Source organism: Rhinolophus sinicus, linkage group LG03 (genome assembly GCF_036562045.2).
Source record: "Rhinolophus sinicus isolate RSC01 linkage group LG03, ASM3656204v1, whole genome shotgun sequence".
NCBI classification, from domain to species: Eukaryota; Metazoa; Chordata; class Mammalia; order Chiroptera; family Rhinolophidae; genus Rhinolophus; species Rhinolophus sinicus.
In genome coordinates this window covers 97,746,626-97,764,683 of record NC_133753.1, presented here as the reverse complement: position 1 = coordinate 97,764,683, position 18,058 = coordinate 97,746,626, and the positions used below count along the sequence as shown (strand labels likewise).

The window sequence follows — 18,058 nt, the reverse complement described above, 5'->3', positions numbered from 1 at the left end:
CCTGGGTGGGAGTTCCCAGTGGGGTCATGACTTCCTGCCAAGGTCCAGCCAGAGTCTTAGCATGGCCAGGGTTGAGGCCTGTGGGTGAGGGGCTGTTGTGAGGTGACTGACCCTGGGGACGAAAGGCCAGTATGCTTCTTCTACCTCACCTGACCCTTCTCTGGGCTTCCCTGGGCCTCAACTTCCTGTAGGGGGACATGCCAACTTGTCCAAGTTCTGGGCGGAAGGCAGCGTTTTTGGTCCATTATTTGAACTGCCCAACATTGGTCTCCATTTCGGTCCCTTCACCTGCTCTGAGTCCTGTGACTCCTGACCTGAGCAGGTGCCTGATCCTTCCTGGCCCTGGATGTCTGAGTCAGTCCCGCAGGCAGACAGCAGAGCTAGTCCCGCTCGGGACAGCAGCCCCGCTGGCCTGAAGTTTTCTACCAGGATGTGCAGGTCCTGAGTCCACTCTTGCAGCTTTCTGTTTTTCCCCATCACAATCCTCTTCCTCGTCTCTCTCCTTCCAGCTTCCTTTCTCTTCTGGCCTGAGTCATATTTTACTCAGAAATGTTAAAGCTGGAAAGGGACTTCCCATCAAAGACGGCAAGCTCTACGTGGGATAGATGGGGAAACAGAAGCCTAGAAAAGTTGCTGAGTCATCCGAGGTCACGCAGCTCGTAGCTAGAAGGCAGGGCTCCTGACTCAGTGGAGGACCCCTTACCCTAGTCCCATCTGCTTTCCTGCCACTGGCTCCACTGGGTACAGTGTGGCAGGCTCAGCCTAGCCCTGATTATTGGGGTATTTCATATTTAACATGCAACCAATCGCCACAGGCAGGCTTCAAGTCTTCTCCTTCCCAAGAAACAGATTAAACCAAACTTAAAAGAAGGGATTTCAGTTATGATAGATGTTTGGGGGCAGGTGGAAAGTCCCATCCTCCCTCCCATCTCCCAACAGAGTTGCCTTTGGTGATCTCACTTCTTCCAGAGGTCTGGAAGGAGCTTGTCACCCTGACTCCTGCTTTGGAAGGACTCTTCTCCCTAGCCTGCCAGGTCCACTATGGCTTTTGGCTCTCCAGAGATGGTAGATAGCTCCTAGAACAGGCTGTAGAGCTGCCGCAGAGGGCCAGGCCCAGAATGGGGTCTCAGAGGAGGAAGCTGGGCCCCCAGGGTGCCCTGCTCCAGGAAAGAGGCGAATGCTCGGTGATTTACAGCATTTCATGAAGTCATTTTTTAGGGGGTGGGGATGAGATGCCCCAGCACACAGAGGGGGAGGCTGCTCCAGTACTCAGGTCTGCTGGGAGTCTGAGGGCTTGTTGATCTTAGTCTCCGAGCTGGGCATCAGGGCGTCCAGCTTTGAGGGTCGCCCGTAGTCCTTGGAGTGGGTTGAGGGGTTCTGCATTGTGCAAAGCAAAATAAGGTGAGTCTACTCTTGCCCCCCAAGTTCAAATGCATGCTGCCTCGCAAGCCACGTCTCAGAGGGCCATGACTTCTCAAAGATTTCCAAACCCATTTAACCGCAGCAAATCATATCCAATTTCTCCCAAAGTCCCCAGGGTTTAGCAGGTGAGTTTGCAAAGGTAGCCCTGTGTTCCCTGTCAGCGCCCCCCTCTTTTTTGCCTGGAAGTGAGCTGAGTACTGATGGCTCTGGAGTAGGAGCAATCAGGGCTTTTGCTTTGGGGGCTGGGTGGCCTGGGCTGAGCTTGCGGGCAGTTGCAAGTAGGTCTATTTGTTTGTGGGAAGCTGGCAGTATTTCTCTCTGACAACATGCTCCCATCCCTGGCAGGTCTGCAGTGTTGCAGTTTCCCAAGAAAGGTATGCTCATGGGACAATCTTGGGCACTGTGGAGTTGGGTGGCGGCCACGCTACTCTGCCTCTCAGCAAATTCATTCCTAAAGTACAGCCAGTGCCAGAGCATTCAGGAAGTGCCTGCATGGGCAACACTTCATCCATAGCTGTGTGGGAGGGGGGAGTTGGGCAGGGTTTTCTATGCCCTTTAGACAAGTGGGGCACTGAGACAAGGCAAGGGCTTCTGTTGGTAACAGAGTAGAAGCTGAGCCCAGGTCCTCTGACTTCCAGCAGGGAAGAAGGTCTCCTTGGACAGTTTTTCTCAAGGCCCAGGGACTTGGGGTGGGGGCTGCCAGCTCTACCACCCAAACCCCAGGGAACTTGTCCAGAGAGATCACGCACAGGCAGGTTTGTGATGATGGAGTTTGAGGGGGGCTCCAACCCGTACTCTTGCTCCTGCAGCCGTGTGGCCATGTCCTGCTTCTCTCGTCCCCAGCGTCGAGCCGAGTCCTCCAACTGCCAACATGGAGAGGGACAGATGGGGAGACACCAGACAGCAGGGCCCATCCCTGAGCTCTGGGACAACCAAAGCTTCATCCTGCTCTCTGGGCAAAAAGCAAAACCCTGGACAATGAGAGCTGGCTGCCTTCCCAAGAGACCTCAGGGGAGGTAGAGGTGGGTAGAGACGGGCCAAGTGACAGCTCACTGAGACACAGATGGACCTTCTCTTAATTCCAACAACACACTGAGCCCTGACCCTGAGTCCACAGCGATCCTTGACTGTGGTCATAGACTGAGCCCCGATCCTGCTCACACTGAACCCCGACCCTGCTCACACACTGAGCCCCGATCCTGCTCACACTGAGCCCCGACCCTGCTCACACACTGAGCGCCGATCCTGCTCACACTGAGCGCCGATCCTGCTCACATTGAGCCCCGACCCTGCTCACACTGAGCCCCGACCCTGCTCACACTGAACCCCGATCCTGCTCACACTGAGCCCTGACCCTGCTCACACTGAGCCCCGACCCTGCTCACACTGAGCCCCGACCCTGCTCACACACTGAGCCCCGACCCTGCTCACACTGAACCCCGATCCTGCTCACACACTGAGCCCCGACCCTGCTCACACTGAGCCCCGACCCTGCTCACACACTGAGCCCCGACCCTGCTCACATGCTGAGCCCCGATCCTGCTCACATACTGAGCCCCGACCCTGCTCACACACTGAAACTCGACTTTGGTCATGGGCTGAGCCATGAACCTGCCCAGTCTGACCACTTCCTGTGCCTCACCTACCTGGCTTTCCAGGGACAGGATCCGGCTCTGAGCTCGTTCCAGCTTAGCCAGGAGGTTAAACTTGTCTGAAGTATTGGCAAGGAGATCCTGTGGGCAAAGCAGAAACTCACATATGGCTCCAGTTGTGTGCTGTGTCCTAGTGAACTCAGAAGGCCAGGAGCTGCTGAGGGAGGAAAAAGCCAGGTCTGAGTTCCAAACTCTGCTCCCAGTGCAGAGCCTGAGACCCAGGGCTGAACCCTCTTCCTGAAGTTCAGACCTGACATGGAATGTGCTTTTTTCCACAGTTGTTCTCCACAGATATGGGGTATATGAAGTTTTTGCACATGAATTTTAAATGTAAAATGCACAAGCAAGTGCCTGTTAGTACACAGAAAGGAGTCTTGAACTGGGAGACTTTTTGTAAAGTGAAGCAAGGGCTACCACGGTCCCGGCACTTTACCTGGATGTCCATGCATTAGGTGTGCTTTTAAACAGAACTCACCTCCGTTAAGTCCTTAGATGAACAGAAAAACTCTCCTGTGCCCTGGGCCACACCTCTTCTGTAATTCCAAACGTCCAGTCTTTGGGTTTGCATAAACCAGGGGCACCTGTGGCAGCCTCAGAAGTGGAGCAGGGCCAAGGCATGCCTGGGCCTGGGGTACCCACCTGTACAGGCGGGGTTTCTGTGCACCTGGAATGGCCTGGGCCATCTGTTTTTCGCAGCCTCTCTGCCAGCTCTCCTGCTCCCAACTCCCCGGGGTCCACCTGGGATGGGGGAAAAGGGCTCTCCAAGGCTGTACTAATCCCAGGAAATGCTCCAGACCAGAGTTCCTGAGAGGCTTGTGTGGAGTCCAAGTGTAGGCCAGCTAGGGGTCAGGGGTCAAGGACAAGTTAGGGGCTTGCTTTCTCCCAGGACACTAGATAAGGGTCAAGGTGAAGCTTTTAGACCCATGTGTGTTTCCCAGAAGAAAGAGCAAGGCCTGAGAGCTGGCACTCCAGCAGATGCCAGGCACGGTGGAGATGCTGAGAAGCCTGGCTCCTGGTCTTGGTCTTCAACTTGGATCGTGCTGAATAATGGCTGCGCACCTGGGGGCCTGTGTGGGCAGGGCCAGGCCACGCCTGTGCCAGCGGCTCTTACCGGCAGGGCCTGTTGCTGCAGAATGATGGGGGCCGACTGGTGGCGGCTCTTATCCAGCTCTGCCCGCAGCCTCGAGTTCTCTGTCAGCAGCACTGAGTAAAGGTCCATAGACTGGTTCTCTCCTGTAGGACCCGGAGGAAGGCCAGAGGCTGAGAGCACGGGGAAGGCTGCAGAATGGCCACAGATGTTTGTGAGATGGGCTCTCCTGCCTGCACATCCCTGGCCTGAGCTGCCCCAGCATTTTACTCCATTCCACCCCCACTCTGCTCCCAAACCTTCACTGGCCCCCCCACTGCCAGCGGGATCAGGGCCGCACAACTCAGGCCATCGTCCATGCTCTTTAGAATCTGACCTCAGTGCTCTCCTAACCGTCCCCTAGCCATTTGTCCTGGGTGTTGCAGCATCTCATCTCTCTCTTCCCTCCCTTCTCTGCTCTTGGCACGGTCACTCTGTGGGCTTTTGCCCTGGCTGGTTCTCCCCCCATCTTCAGGTTGCCTTCTTGTCTCTCAGCCTGCTCCTGGATGATCTCAGGGTTTCTGAAAGGTGGTCCCTACTTTCATTGTTTTCTAAAGGCCTTCAGAAACGCCCCGCCCACTCCCAGCCCACGCAGTGAAGGCTGAGTGCAGGTGGGCACGCAGGGGTCCCTGGTGAGGCTGCACAGATGGGCTCGGCGAAATCCTATGCCTGGGCCGGCCTGACGTGGTGTGACCTGGTTCTCTCCTGCTCGTGGCAGCCACCTCTGAATGGCAGCTCTAATATCAGTGGAGAAAACAAACCATTGATTTAACCAAAGTATTTTGTGTGTGTTTGTTTTGTAGAAGCCGACTCTTAAAGGTATAGGAGATGAGGAAATAATCTGAAGGGCCCTAGAGTTTAGAAGTTGGGAATTTCCCGGTAGCCCTTTCTGCTTGCTCTAGTCTGCAGGGCCTCTCCCATTATGGTCCTACCTCTTTCTAGTGTGGCTCATACACTGTCCTGTGTCCTGCGGGGGCCCCCTGGGAGGAGAAGGGAGCGCACAGGACCTCTGGAAGAGCTCAGAGCCTGAATGATAGAGGAGTACCACCCTCTGCCCCGACTGGAAGATGCTCCGGGAACTGGGAAGCTCCAGGAAGGCAGGACCTCGTGGAGGGGAAAAAAGCAGGGGAGCAACCTCACCCACACAGGGCTTTCCCTGCAGCCTGTTTAGCAGGGGCTCGTTCCTCTCCCGAAGCTTGTCCTCCAGCACCTGCTCCAGCTTCTCGATCACCTGGAGGGCAGAGCACAGAAGCTGGGCTGGGCTGGGGGCGCCACACCTCCCCTCTGTGGCTCGAGCCTGGCGGCCTGGCCCCTCTGGCCCCTGCCTTCTCCTGGTGCTGTACGGTCTCCTCCAGAGCCTTCATCTTCTGCAGCTTTTCCTGGTACTGCTTCAGCAGTGCAGCCCGTGGCTGCTGAGCCTGGTACAGGAGAAGCAGCTCCTTCTCTCGATCATTCTTCTGGTATGTGGGAGGGGGGAGGACAGGAGAGAGAGGGGGTACCGGGTGTTACTCTTGGCCTAGAGGGTCCTAGTTCTGCTGGGCTCCTCTGCTGAGTCCTGTGCAGCCCGCCCGTCCCCTCGAGGCCCCCTCCCTTCTGCTCCCTGACACTTCACACACCCGCCCCCTGGCTCCCTTCCCTCGGCTCCTGTGCCCACTGCCCCCCAAGCCCCAGCTCACTCGAATCAGCTCATTCTGCAGACGCTGCACCTTGTTCCTCAGTTGCTTCATGTCCAGCTCGCTCAGCAGCAGTTTCTGCTTCACGGACACTGGTGGGGAGCAGGGAGAGTGGGCTCAGGCAGGAGGCACCTCCCAGCTCACATCATACAGCTGGGGGATAGGGCAGGTGTGTCTCAGCCCTGGGACTTGAGACAGGACTGGATTCTCCGTTTCCCACTCTGGAGAGGCCCCGCCAGCTCCTACCAGGCTCTGTCCAGTAGCATGCCCATCTGGGAAAAGCTCCCTGCCACCCTGTGCCAAAACCCAGCGCCAGGGCTCCGGTGGCGCCTGTGCGCCCTCACCCGGCTTCTGCATGTCGTTGGCGGCGTCCTGCTCCTCGTCCAGCCCCTCCTGGGTCAGGTGGCTCATCAGCATGCGGTTCTCTGCCTCCAGGACGCTGGCCTGTTTCCGCAGCGACAGGATATCCTTGGCCATCTTCTGCATGGCTCGCCGGTAGTTGTTCATCTCCTGTGGATCCCAGCACTCAGAGTTGAGCCCCCAGGTCATAGCTGCACTCACACTGAGAAATCCATGGGACACCCCCAAAGGCCAGCGAACAGAATGAACCCTAAGCCATGCCCTCAAGTCTTAGCAGTTCCTCAGAAGGGTGGCTATGACTTAGTCTGCACCCCTCCTGGCCATGTGAGAGATGGCACACTAAGGTTCTCTGCCAGGGCCATGTTTTTTCCTCTCAAGCCAACTGGGGGGCTCAGGGCTCAGATACCAGCTGAGGAAGCCCGTGAGAGACAGAGACTTGAAAGGACCTGGAGCCAGGTTTCTAGGGCCACCTTTCTGCCTTTTCCTGCTCCTTCTGTACTTTTCTAATCCCTCTTCTTCCTCATGTCACTGAGAACCCGGGGAAGAACCTCTCAGAAACCCCACTGAATGGCACTTGGGAGCAAACCCCAGGGACCAGGTGCCCCCTTTCCCAACCAGCCCAGAGGGCAGGAAGGGACACAAAGTAGGCTGGAGAGAGCCAAATAAGGACCCAGGGTTGGGATCCAGCTACAAGATCTGGGGTGTGAGGTGGGCCAGGATGCCAGGCTCTGTCACTAGGTCAAGAGTAACAATAATCCTAGTACTTGGGGTTCACTGAGCATTTACTATGTTCCAGGTCAGGAGGGGGGCTTCCCTCATTTAGTCCTTATAACAAGCCTGTGAAGGCCGGTACTATTATCATCCTCATGTTACCAACAAGGAACCAAGGTGCAGAGAGGTGAGGAACTTGCTCAGTCACACAACGGAGTGGCAGAGCCAGGGTCTGAAAGCCAGGCCTGCTGGCGCTCGAGTCTGTTCCCAGGCACTGTGCCTTCCTGCCACGATGCCCCCGTATCTGGAAACATCACAATATGTTGAGACGTGATAAAACAGGCTACTAAAAAGAATTATCAATGGGATCTGAATCTGGGGGAAAAGTTCATGCTGTCCTCAGGTATGCATAGGGGCATTAACAGGCCACACGAGTATTTACATGCATTTGTTTCATAATCAGAAATTCCCTCCTGTTATTTAGGAAAAGTTTCGTAAAGGGAGTTTCTTAAATCTAAACAGCGCAAGCTATAAGAGGGGTCCAAAATGTGAAGGCAGAATAGTCCCTAGAGGGGGAGGAGGTGGGCGCTGGCTCGGGGAGGAGGGCAGTGAGGCCAGTGGGAGTGTGCTAAGCCCTGGTGCCTCGGCCTTCCTGAGGCTGTGGGGGCTTGCACGCGGGGTGGGGACTCCTAGGACAGCCAGGCTCCCAAGTCTCTGGAAGTAGAGCTCTGCCCCCAACTCCCACCTAGGCCTTATGCCGACTGGGGATGTGGCCTGGCTCCCAGCCACTGCCACCAACCTGCTGCAGGGTGGCCATTGGCTTTTGGGGGAGGGGCTCCCAGACAGCAGGAGTTCATCAGACCCCACTTGTCACCTGCTGCTGTCCAGCCTTCTGGCTGGACTCCCTGTAACCCGTCTGTCTCCCCAGCACCTGCCCTCGTCGAGTTCCAGGTCTTGGCTCCCCCAGATCTGCCCATCTGGTGTCCCCAGACAGCCCTGTTAACTAGGGGCCAGCCCAGACCACACACGCGCGCGCGCGCACACACACACACACACACACACAGAGCGTTTTGTGCTCAGGCCCCGGTCACAGCCCAGCTTGGCCACTGCCTTGCTGAGTGTGTGCAGACAGGCCCTTCCCTGTTCGGAGCCTCAGATTCCTCACATGGGATAAGCATGGGTTGTTGCGGGGCTCAGAGTCAGTGCGTGTGGTGGCTGGCTCAGGGCCCTGCCAGGGCAGCCATGGCCTGGAGGTAGCTGTTCTCATCCCACCCCATTTCTGTTCAGAGGCGGCTTTATCAGCAGGTCAGACCCCTTCCTCTTTCTCCTGGCTGCCATCACTCATCACTTAGGAGAACAGCTTGGATACTGGCTACTATTAAAGTTGAATGTCTGCAGAGCCTGAGTACATGCCCCATAAACACACAAGTGTGACTGCATCAAGAAGCAGAGGTTAGGACATTGCTATCAGCCTTATCTGTAAAAGTCCCAAGCTGGACACGACGCAAATGCCCATCACAGTAGAATGGTGAGGGTCTTACAATGGAATATGACACAGCAGCAAAAACAAGCCAACGCCAGCTCCATGGAGCCACAGGGGGAAGTTCTCCAACAGTTGGACACAAAATACCCACTCCACGATTCCATACAGATTTGGTTCAAAAATAGGCAAACTCAAGCAGTGAAGTTAGAAGTCATGTGGGGAGGGGGTGGGGGGAGGACCGAGAGGCACCAGCGAGCCGCAGGGGTGCTGGCTATGCCACGCCTTTGACCTTCCCTGAGCACTTACTGTGTGCTTTGTAATGACTCATCACAGGGAATACACTTAGGTTTTGTGCAATTGTCTGCATGTGCGCTGTACTTCACACGAACAAGTGAAAAACACAGAACGAATACAAAGTAAATGAAAGCTTGGCTCTAGTTTGGTTAAGTACACGGAGGCTTCACATTGCTCCCCTCCTGTGGGGACCCTCCCAGCTCCAGCAATAGTGGGTTCTTCCTGGCCCAGCTGTGGGTGATCCCGTGGGTCCTGCTCCTAGGCCCTCAGTGCACCCCTGCCTCCTGTGAGGCCTGGAGGGTCAGGCAGGTTCAGCTGGGCCTCACTGTAGGGCCCTCTGATCCTGGTCACGAGCTGACACGATGCCTCAGAACATCCTGTGAGATTCAGAGTGATTCAGTGAAGTAAGGTCACGCTGCCTGCAAACGGGGAGCTAACACTGGAACCCAGACTCGGCTCCCCAACTGCTCTGTGCACCTACTCGATTGAGGAAGGTTGGGGATCTTACCCAGATGGAAGAATGGCTTCACTTTGAGCTTAATCTGTCCACAGAAATGAAGGGGCTCTGATGGGGTGAGGCCAAAAAGGAACACCCACGGAGCCATAGATAGGGGAGTCACACCACTATATTCTCGCTGGCAGCTGGGTTGGAGACACAGGAAGCAGGAGCCACACTATCCACAACCTGCTGTCCACTTTGCCAACCAACCTCACTTGTTAGCTGCAATCCACCATGCTAATTGCAATCCGCTCTTGCTAGCTCAGTGTCGTGTGGGGCGGCCTGCGGGGTCTCTGCTCCCGCTCCCCACATAAGAACATAGGATATGGTAAGGCCAAAAAGGAACACCCACGGAGCCATAGGTAGGGGAGTCATACCACTATATTCTTGCTGGCGGCTGGGTTGGAGACACAGGAAGCAGTGGCCACACTGTTCGCAACCCTCAATGCACTGCTTGCAGGCTCAGCCGCTATCTTCTTGTTAACCCCCATTTTCTGCTAGTGTAGCCACGGCAGTTATATTAGTGGCCAATGGCTCACTGGTTACAGCTGACGGCCAACAAGCCACAGCTGATGGCCATCCAATCACAGCTGATGGCCGTCTACTACCTGAGCCAGCACCTTTCCACATGAGGCCGAGAGCCTGGAAACTGCACTCCTGGCTCTGTCCCCACAGTCCCTCTGATGTCCTGAGGCTTTATTCTGCCCTTTGTCCTTGAGGGCAAGGCTGCCTTGGGGTAGAGGTGGAAGGAGGGGCTCCCCTGTCTGCTCCTCAAGGAGCTAGACTTGCCCAGGCCTCCCTGTGTCAGGAGAGGTGAGTGTGTCGCCTCCTTTCACTGGTCCCGCTGCACCTGGCCCAGCACGATGAGAAAACAGCAGATTCCGATTTGAATAAACCAGCCTGATCCCATGGCTGGCTCACCAGCTTCTCCTTCAGGTGGGGCCTGTCCAAGGTAGGGGTGGGAGGAGAGGGGCCCTGGGCAAGGAAGAACACTGCGGTATGCTGGAGCTCATGTGTGTGTGGCTGGAAGGCTGAGATCTTCACGGCTATTGTTCAGAGTGAGCTCCTGAGGTTTGGACCAGATGCAAACTGAGTCCTGGGATGCAAGGCCTCTCACAAGCTGCCCCCCGCCCCATGCACACTAGCCCAGCCCTTCTCCTCCAGCACATACTCTTATTCCTCCCTTCACACCTCCACTCGTACTGAACTATCTGCAAAGAACCCTCCTCCCCCATTGCTACCGTCTAGCCTGTCATTTTATAGTCCACTGTAGGGACAGAGCCCCAGAAAGCAGTTTCCAGTCTCTCGGCCTCACATAGAAAGGTGCTGGCTCAGGTAGTAAATGGCCATCAACTGTGATTGCATGGCCATCAGCTGTGGCTAGTTGGCCGTCAGCTGTAACCAGTGAGCCATTGGCCACTAATATAACTGCTGTGGCTACGCTAGCAGAAAATGGGGGCTAGCAAGAGGATGGTGGCTGAGCTGGCAAGAGCGGATTGCAGTTAGGGTGGTTGGTTGCGGACAGTGTGGATTCAGCCTCCAGTGAGAATATAGTGGTATGACTCCCCTACCTATGGCTCCGTGGGTGTTCCTTTTTGGCCTCACCATGTGCTGCATTCTTACGTGGGGAGCGGGAGCAGAGACCCTGTAGGCCGCCTCGCACGACACCCACCCAGCAAGTTTTACTCCTATGAGGACTGATAGTGTGCGTGTGTCATGCGGGAGACCCTGCTCGCTGCGCCATTTGTCGTGCGGGGTGGCCTGCAGGGTCTCTGGTCCCGCTCCCCATACAAGAACGCAGGATATGGTGAGGCCAAAAAGGAACACCCACGGAGCCATAGGTAGGGGAGTCATACCACTATATTCTCTCTGGCGGCACTATACTCTCACTGGAGGCTGGATCCACACTTGCCAGCCCAGCCACCATCTTCTTGCTAGCCCCCATCTTCCTTCCCTCTCTCCCCCTGCTAGCATAGCCACAGCAGTTATATTGTGGCCAATGGCTCACTGGTTACAGCTGACGGCCAACTAGCCACAGCTGATGGCCATGCAATCACAGTTGGCCATTTACTACCTGAGCCAGCACCTGTCTATGTGAGGCCGAGAGCCTGGAAACTACTCTCTGGGGCTCCGCCCCCACAGCGTGTGTGTCTGTGTGCACATGTGCGCACACACACGGGCAAGGACGGGGTCCCTGGGAGAGAGGCTGTCAGCCCCCCAGCCTACCCCATGGGTCTGATCACCCCTTCTTCTCATTCAGGGCTCATCCTTTCTAGGATTCCATTGTTCTTCATCTCAGCAGTCCCAGGAGTGTGCAAAGCTCTGTTTTTAACACCCCCCTTTGACAGACAAAGAAAGCTGTGCCCAGATGAAGTGGTGCCTGCCTCAGCCTGATGGTCCCTGCTGGAGGAAGGATCATGGCTTCTTTCCCTCCGGGAGAGGACTCCACCCCTCGGAGATGAGGCCTACAGCCCTTCCCCGGGCCCCTAGCCACCCCCAGCCTGGCTGCTCTCTGAGCATGAGGTCTGCCCAGGGTCTGCCCAGAATGGAGAAAGACCCTTGCCCTGGCTTACCCCTCTCATTCTCTTCCCTGGCCACTGCCCTCTGTCCATGGGATTCAGAGAGGTGGCACCCTGGTGGGCCTGCCCTCCCTCCTCAGTTTTGCCCACCCCCACAGCTAAGTGGCAACCTTGGGCAGCACAGCTGGGCTGGGAGGCTGCAGCCTGACCTATCCCTGCAGCCTGGGCTGGGCCCCTGCTCAGGGACAGGGTCTGCGTCACAGCCCAGCCTTGAGAACACATAGGTCACCATGTGTCAGATTCCTGCTGTGATCCTGCTCCTCTGCCTGCTCTCTCCCTTCCCAGTTCCCAGCCTGTTTGGGCTAGCACATCCTCTTGCACACCTGTGCCTGACCCGGGGTGCCCACTGCACCCCCTCACCCCCTGACAGCCCACTAGAACCCCAGCTCTCAGGTGAGAAGCATCAGGGTCCCCAAGTTCAAATCAACCCCTGCCACTGAGTGTTGGCAGCTTTTGCTGCACCAACGCTTCCTCTCTGGCTCTGGAAGAGTGCCAGCTGTGCTTTGAGCCTCAGTATCCTCACCTGTGGGAGGGGAAGTCGTCCCACCTCAGGGCTGACTGTGGAGTGAGGGCATGTGAGGAGAGGCAGCTGGACCCTGGCGCACAGGGTGTCTGTAGACGAACTCAATGGTGAAAAGCTGAAAGCTTTTGCTCTGCGATCAGGAACAAGACAAGGATGTCGACTTTCACCACTTTTGTTCAACATGGTATTGGGAGGCCTGGCCCCCGCAGTCAGGCAAGGAAAAGAAATAAAAGGCATGAAGATTAGGAAGAAAGAAGTAAAACTGTCATTATTTGCAGATGGCGTGATACTCCGTAGAGAGAACCCTAAAGATTCCACCAAAAAAACTATGAGAACTAATAAATGAATTCAGTAAAGTAGCAAAATACAAAATTAATAGTCAGAAATAGGTTGCATTTTTATATACCAATAACAAACTATCAGAAAGAGAAATTAAGAAAACACTCCCATTTATAATTGCATCAAAAATAATAAAATGCCAGGAGGTAAAAAATCTGTACTTGGAAAACTATGACATTGAAGAAAGAAACTGAAGAAGATACAAATAAATGGAAGCATATACCGTGCTCATGGATAGGAATAATTAATATCATGAAAATGTCCATACTACCCAAAGCAATCTACAAATTTAATGCAACCCTTATCAAAATACAATGGCATTTTTCACAGAACTATAATAGAACAAATAGTCCTAAAATGTATATGGAACCACAGACCCAGAATAACCAAAACAGTCTTGAGAAAGAAAACAAAGTTGGAGGCATCACACTACCTGATATCCAACTATACTACAAGGCTATAGTAATCAAAACAGCATGATACTGGCATAAAAACAGACACAGAGGTCAGTGGAACACAATAGAGAGCCCAGAAACAATCCCATGCCTATGTGGTCAATTAATCTATGACAAAGGAGGAAAGAATATGCAATGGGGTAAAGACAGTCTCTTCAATAAATAATGCTGGGAAAACTGCACAGATATGTGCACAATAATGAAACTGAAACACTTTCTTACACCATATACAACAATAAACTCAAAATGGATTAAAGACCTGAAACCATAAAACTCCTAGAAGAAAACAAAGGCAGTAAACTTTGACATCTCTTTGAGTTTGTTTCTTTTGGATACATCTCCTCAGGCAAGGGAAACGAAAGAAAAATAAACAAGTGGGACATTAAATTAAAAATTTTCGCACAGCAAAGAAACCATCAATAAAACGAAAAGACAACCTACAGAACACAAGAAGATATTCTCTATTAATACATCCAATAAGGGGTTAATATCCAAAATACATAAGGAACTCATACAACAACAGCAGAAAAACAAACAATCTGGTTAAAAAATGGGCAGAGGACCTGAACAGATATTTCCCCAAAGAGGACATACAATGGCCAATAGACATATGAAAAGATGCTCAATGTCACTAATTATCAGGGAAATGCAAATCAAAACCACAATGAGATCACTTCACTCCCGTCAGAATGGCTATCATCAATAAATCAACAAATAAGGTTTGGCAGGATGTGGAGAAAAGGAAACCCTTGTGCACTATTGGTGGGATTGCAGATTGGTGCAGCCACTATGGAAAACAGTATGGAGATTCCTCAAAAACTTAAAAATGGTACTACCATGTGACCCAACAACTCCACTGCTGGGTATTTACCCCAAGAAATCCAAAATACTAATTTAAAAAGATATATGCACCCCTATGTTCACTGCAGCACTATTTACAATAGCCAAGATATGGAAGCAACCTAAGCGCCCATCGATGGATGAATGGATAAAGATGTAGTACTGATAATTAAGTTCTGACAATTAAGTTCGCGAACTCATCTTAGAAAAAGTGCTACATACCTCATTGCTGAATATCACCATGGTCACCTGCGAAGTACTGCCCTTGGGAAGCTATGCACTGACGCAACTGCCTAGTCCACCCTTCAAAGCCGTTTTGGAACTCTTTCTGGAATGGCCATCAGAGCTGTCATCGTATTACCCTTGATGTCCTGAATGTCATCAATGTCTTCCTTTGAATATTTCCTTTATCTTCAGGGAAAGAAAGAAGTCATTGGGGGCCAGATCAGGTGAGTAGGGAGGGTGTCCCTATACAGGTATGAGGTGTGTGAGCTGGTGCATTGTCGTGATGCAAGAGCCATAAATTGTTGGCGAAAAGTTCAGGTTGTCTAACTTTTTCATGCAGCCTTTTCAGCATTCCAAATAGTAAACTTGGTTAACTGTGTGTCCAGTTGGTGCAAATTCATAAAGAATAATCCCTCTGATATCAAAAAAGGTTAGCAACATCATTGCAACAAGTTGGTGAACTTAATTTTGTGTGTGTGTGTGTGTGTGTGTGTGTGTGTCTGTGTGATGGAATATTACTCAGCGATAAAGAATGAAATATTGCCATTTGTGACAACATGGCTAAACCTAGAGAGTATTGTGCTAAGTGAAATAAGTCAGACAGAAAAGGACAAATACCATATGACTTCACTCATATGTGAAATCTAAAAATAAACAAACAAAACAGAAACAAATTCATAGATACAGAGAATAAATTGATGGTTGCCAGATGGGAGGGGGTTGGGGGCCGGTGAAAAAAGTGAAGGGATTAAGAAGTATGAATTGCCAGTTACAAAAACAGTCACAGGAATATAAAGTACAGCACAGGGAATATAGTCAATAATATTATAATAACTATGTAGGTGTCAGATGGGTACTAGACTTATTGTGGTGATCACTTCGTAAGTTATAGACATGTCTAATCACTATATTGTACACTTATACAACATAATATCGGATGTCAACTGTAATTGAAAAACTGAAAAAAAAATTAAGACAAAAGGAGAGAAGGCTTAATAGCATTCAAATCTTGGGAGAGAGCCTCTGGGTGTGAGGAGGTGGCCCTGGTGACTTTGGCCAGTGCTCTGGATGCCAGGGTGCAGGAGAGAAAGGACTGAGGGGGACAGTGAGGTTGTGAAGGGGTAGAGGCAGCTGGGGACACAGGGTGGAGGAGAGGCGTGGGGGTGGGAGAGAGGATTTTCCAGGAGACTGGTGGGGAGGGGTGTATAGGGAGGGTGGGGCTGGAGCAGGGGGTGGGATGGGTGGGGAGGGGCTTCACTCTCCTAGAGAAAGGAAGGATGCCCTGGGCAGGTCTGGTCAGAGGCCGCGTGGGTGGTAGGGCTCCAGCGGGTGGAGTGGGTGGGAAGCGAGGCTGAGCCAGGGCAGCCGGTTTATTGGGCCTGATGCATGCCCTTCTGTCCTTTGCTGGGTCCCCAGGTTCCCAGTATAGGTTGCTGGTAGGCCCAGTCTACCTGCCATGTGGTTTGCCTTTATAGCCAGCAGAGGGCAGCTCCCTCCCACAGACGCTCCACCTTCAGCCTGTAGCAGGAATGAGACCGGACTTGGGAGCCTCACTGTTCTTGACAAGAGAGGGGGCATGAACAGGGGACTTGCTGTCCAGCCCTGGGCAAACGTATCTCCCCTCCAGATGGTCCAGCCTGCCTTCCTATACCTCCTGACCCCAAACTCCCAGCTCTGAGGTTCTGATGGGTCCCTTCTGTTGAGAACCACCTATGGAGTCCAGGGAGGTGCAGTGACTTGTCCGAGGTCACACAGCAAATCCTGAACCTCAACTAGGGCCTCTGCCATGAGCCGCTTGGTTGAACAGCCATCTCAAGGCACCGAAGTGATCTCATCTGAAGTGACACCTGCACAGCTTCAGACACTTGAGGCCTACCTTTGTGCACAAGGACAGTTGAGAGGGACTTGGATACAGTTTAGAGAATAACACACACACACACACACACACACACACACACACACACACACCAACACCTAAATCTTTGCAAATCAGACAAAATTCTTTGACCCACTTGGGAAGACATAGTGTGGACACCCAGCCCGGGTAGGGCTTGTAGGGTCCCTAATGACAGCAGGGGTCCCTTCCTTTACTGAATGCCCACTATTGGCCAGGCCCTTTGTCCACTTTGTCTCTAACCTGAGCGATGAGTCTGCAGGGAGGTCTTTTCATTCCCACGTCCCCAAGGAGGGAGCTGAGGCCCAGAGCGGAAGTGTTGGGTGATGTGTTTAAAGTCGCCCCACTGCCAGGGGCAGAGCTGTTGCACTTGGGTCTCTCAGGGCGTTGGTGAGGATATGTGCTGCTATCAGCCCACACACACAAGCCTGGGGGGTCTCGGAGCTACTGTCTCCAAGGAGACAGGGTGAGATGCTACCCTGCCCTCAACCATCTCCTTGCACCAGGGACTGGTGCCATTTCTGTGGGGGGAGAGGAGGTACTCACATCACACAGGTCCATCCCATACCCTTCAGGCAGGGAGGTGCTCTTAAGGCGCAGAGGGGCTGCCTTTCTGATCAGGAGTAGAAAGATCCCTGTCTCCCTGGGCCTGGCTAGGCCTGTTTCCTGGACCCCTACCCAAGGCAAAGAGGGGCCAGTTCTATTCAGGACACCCCTCTGCCCCTGAGAAGACTTCTAATAATGTAATGTATCCACCCTCCCCCAGGGATTTCTTCCACTCAGGGGGCATCTCCTGATTGCAGGAAGTGCCCAGGCCCCTCCCAGGGCGGGCAGGCCCCTCCCACTGTTCCTGGCTAACAGCTGAGATCTGTATAGCCTCCTCCTTTAAGCAGGCTTCCTGGCTCTCGGCCTCTCATATGGAGGGATTTCTTTGTGCTGCCTCAAAACACAGCCTTCCTCTCTGGGAGATAAGAAAAGATGACTGAAAAGCTCCACTGGGGTGGCCGGATGCTCAGTTGGTTAGAGCGCGAGCTTTGAACAACAGGGTTGCTGGTTCAATTCCCGCATGGGCCAGTGAGCTGCGCCCTCCACAGCTAGATTGAAGACAAAGAGCTGCCGCTGAGCCCCCAGAGGGGCGGCCGGATGGCTCAGTTGGTAAGACCACAGAGCTTTCAGCAACAAGGTTATCAGTTCAATTCCCACATGGGATGGTGGGCTGCGCCCCCTGCAACTAGATTGAAAATGGCAACTGGACTTGGAGCTGAGCTGCGCCCTCTACAACTAGATTGAAGGACAATGACTTGGAGCTGATGGACCCTGGAAAAACACACTGTCCTCTAATATTCCCCAATAAAATTTATAAAAAAAAAAAAAAAAAAAAAAAAGCCGCACTACTCTCTCACTGAGAGGTGACTGAGGGGTGGGAAGTGGGGTCTAATTCCCCTCGAGACTTCCAGAACGCAGTGTTGCCGTGTTTGGGGACTTCTGGGCCAGGTCATCAGAAGCCTTGCAGCTGCCGCCTTTCCTCCGGGAACACTTGCTGTTCCCCTGATACAAGTGCCCTACCCTGAGACTGCCATGCTGCGAGGAAGCCCAAAGCGACAGTGTGGGGGGCAGTCGTGTCCGCTGAGCCCCAGCGGCTCCAGCCCCCGCCAGGTGGGCCAGCCCAGCTGAAGACCCAGGCTCCAGCTGCGATGGAGACCAGACCTGCCTGCTGTGCCTCGGCTGAGCTCCTGATCCACAGAACTGCGAGCTAGAATAATCAATGAAAACACGATTACCAAGTCACACAGTTTCGGGGTGATTTGTTATGCTGCAGTAGACAACTGGAAGAGCCTCTCTGGCCTCCCAGAGCCCTTCAGTGGCTCCCACATGCCCTCATGATAAACTTGCAACTCTGAATTTCAAGGCAGTCCATCCCAGCAATAGACCCCCTTTCAGAAGTTAGCTCTGGTCACTCTGCTCAGGGGTCAGCCTGGGCCT

General features: G+C 53.4%; 1 protein-coding gene across 2 annotated transcripts in view; it reads right to left on the bottom strand.

Annotated features, from left to right (window-relative positions):
* Window positions 1-1,188: 1,188 nt before the first annotated feature.
* Window positions 1,189-18,058, bottom strand: part of CCDC33 (coiled-coil domain containing 33) — a 50,955-nt gene continuing 34,085 nt past the window's right edge. For both annotated transcript variants that reach the window (XM_074328270.1, XM_074328271.1), the window contains 9 exons: window positions 6,218-6,383; window positions 5,877-5,965; window positions 5,526-5,657; window positions 5,341-5,431; window positions 4,186-4,352; window positions 3,714-3,812; window positions 3,069-3,155; window positions 2,172-2,285; window positions 1,189-1,377 (listed from right to left, as the gene is read on the bottom strand). In XM_074328270.1, the coding sequence (XP_074184371.1) occupies window positions 1,270-1,377; window positions 2,172-2,285; window positions 3,069-3,155; window positions 3,714-3,812; window positions 4,186-4,352; window positions 5,341-5,431; window positions 5,526-5,657; window positions 5,877-5,965; window positions 6,218-6,383 (1,053 nt within the window). In that variant the 3' untranslated portion in view covers window positions 1,189-1,269. The remainder of the gene's footprint in view (window positions 1,378-2,171; window positions 2,286-3,068; window positions 3,156-3,713; window positions 3,813-4,185; window positions 4,353-5,340; window positions 5,432-5,525; window positions 5,658-5,876; window positions 5,966-6,217; window positions 6,384-18,058) is intronic.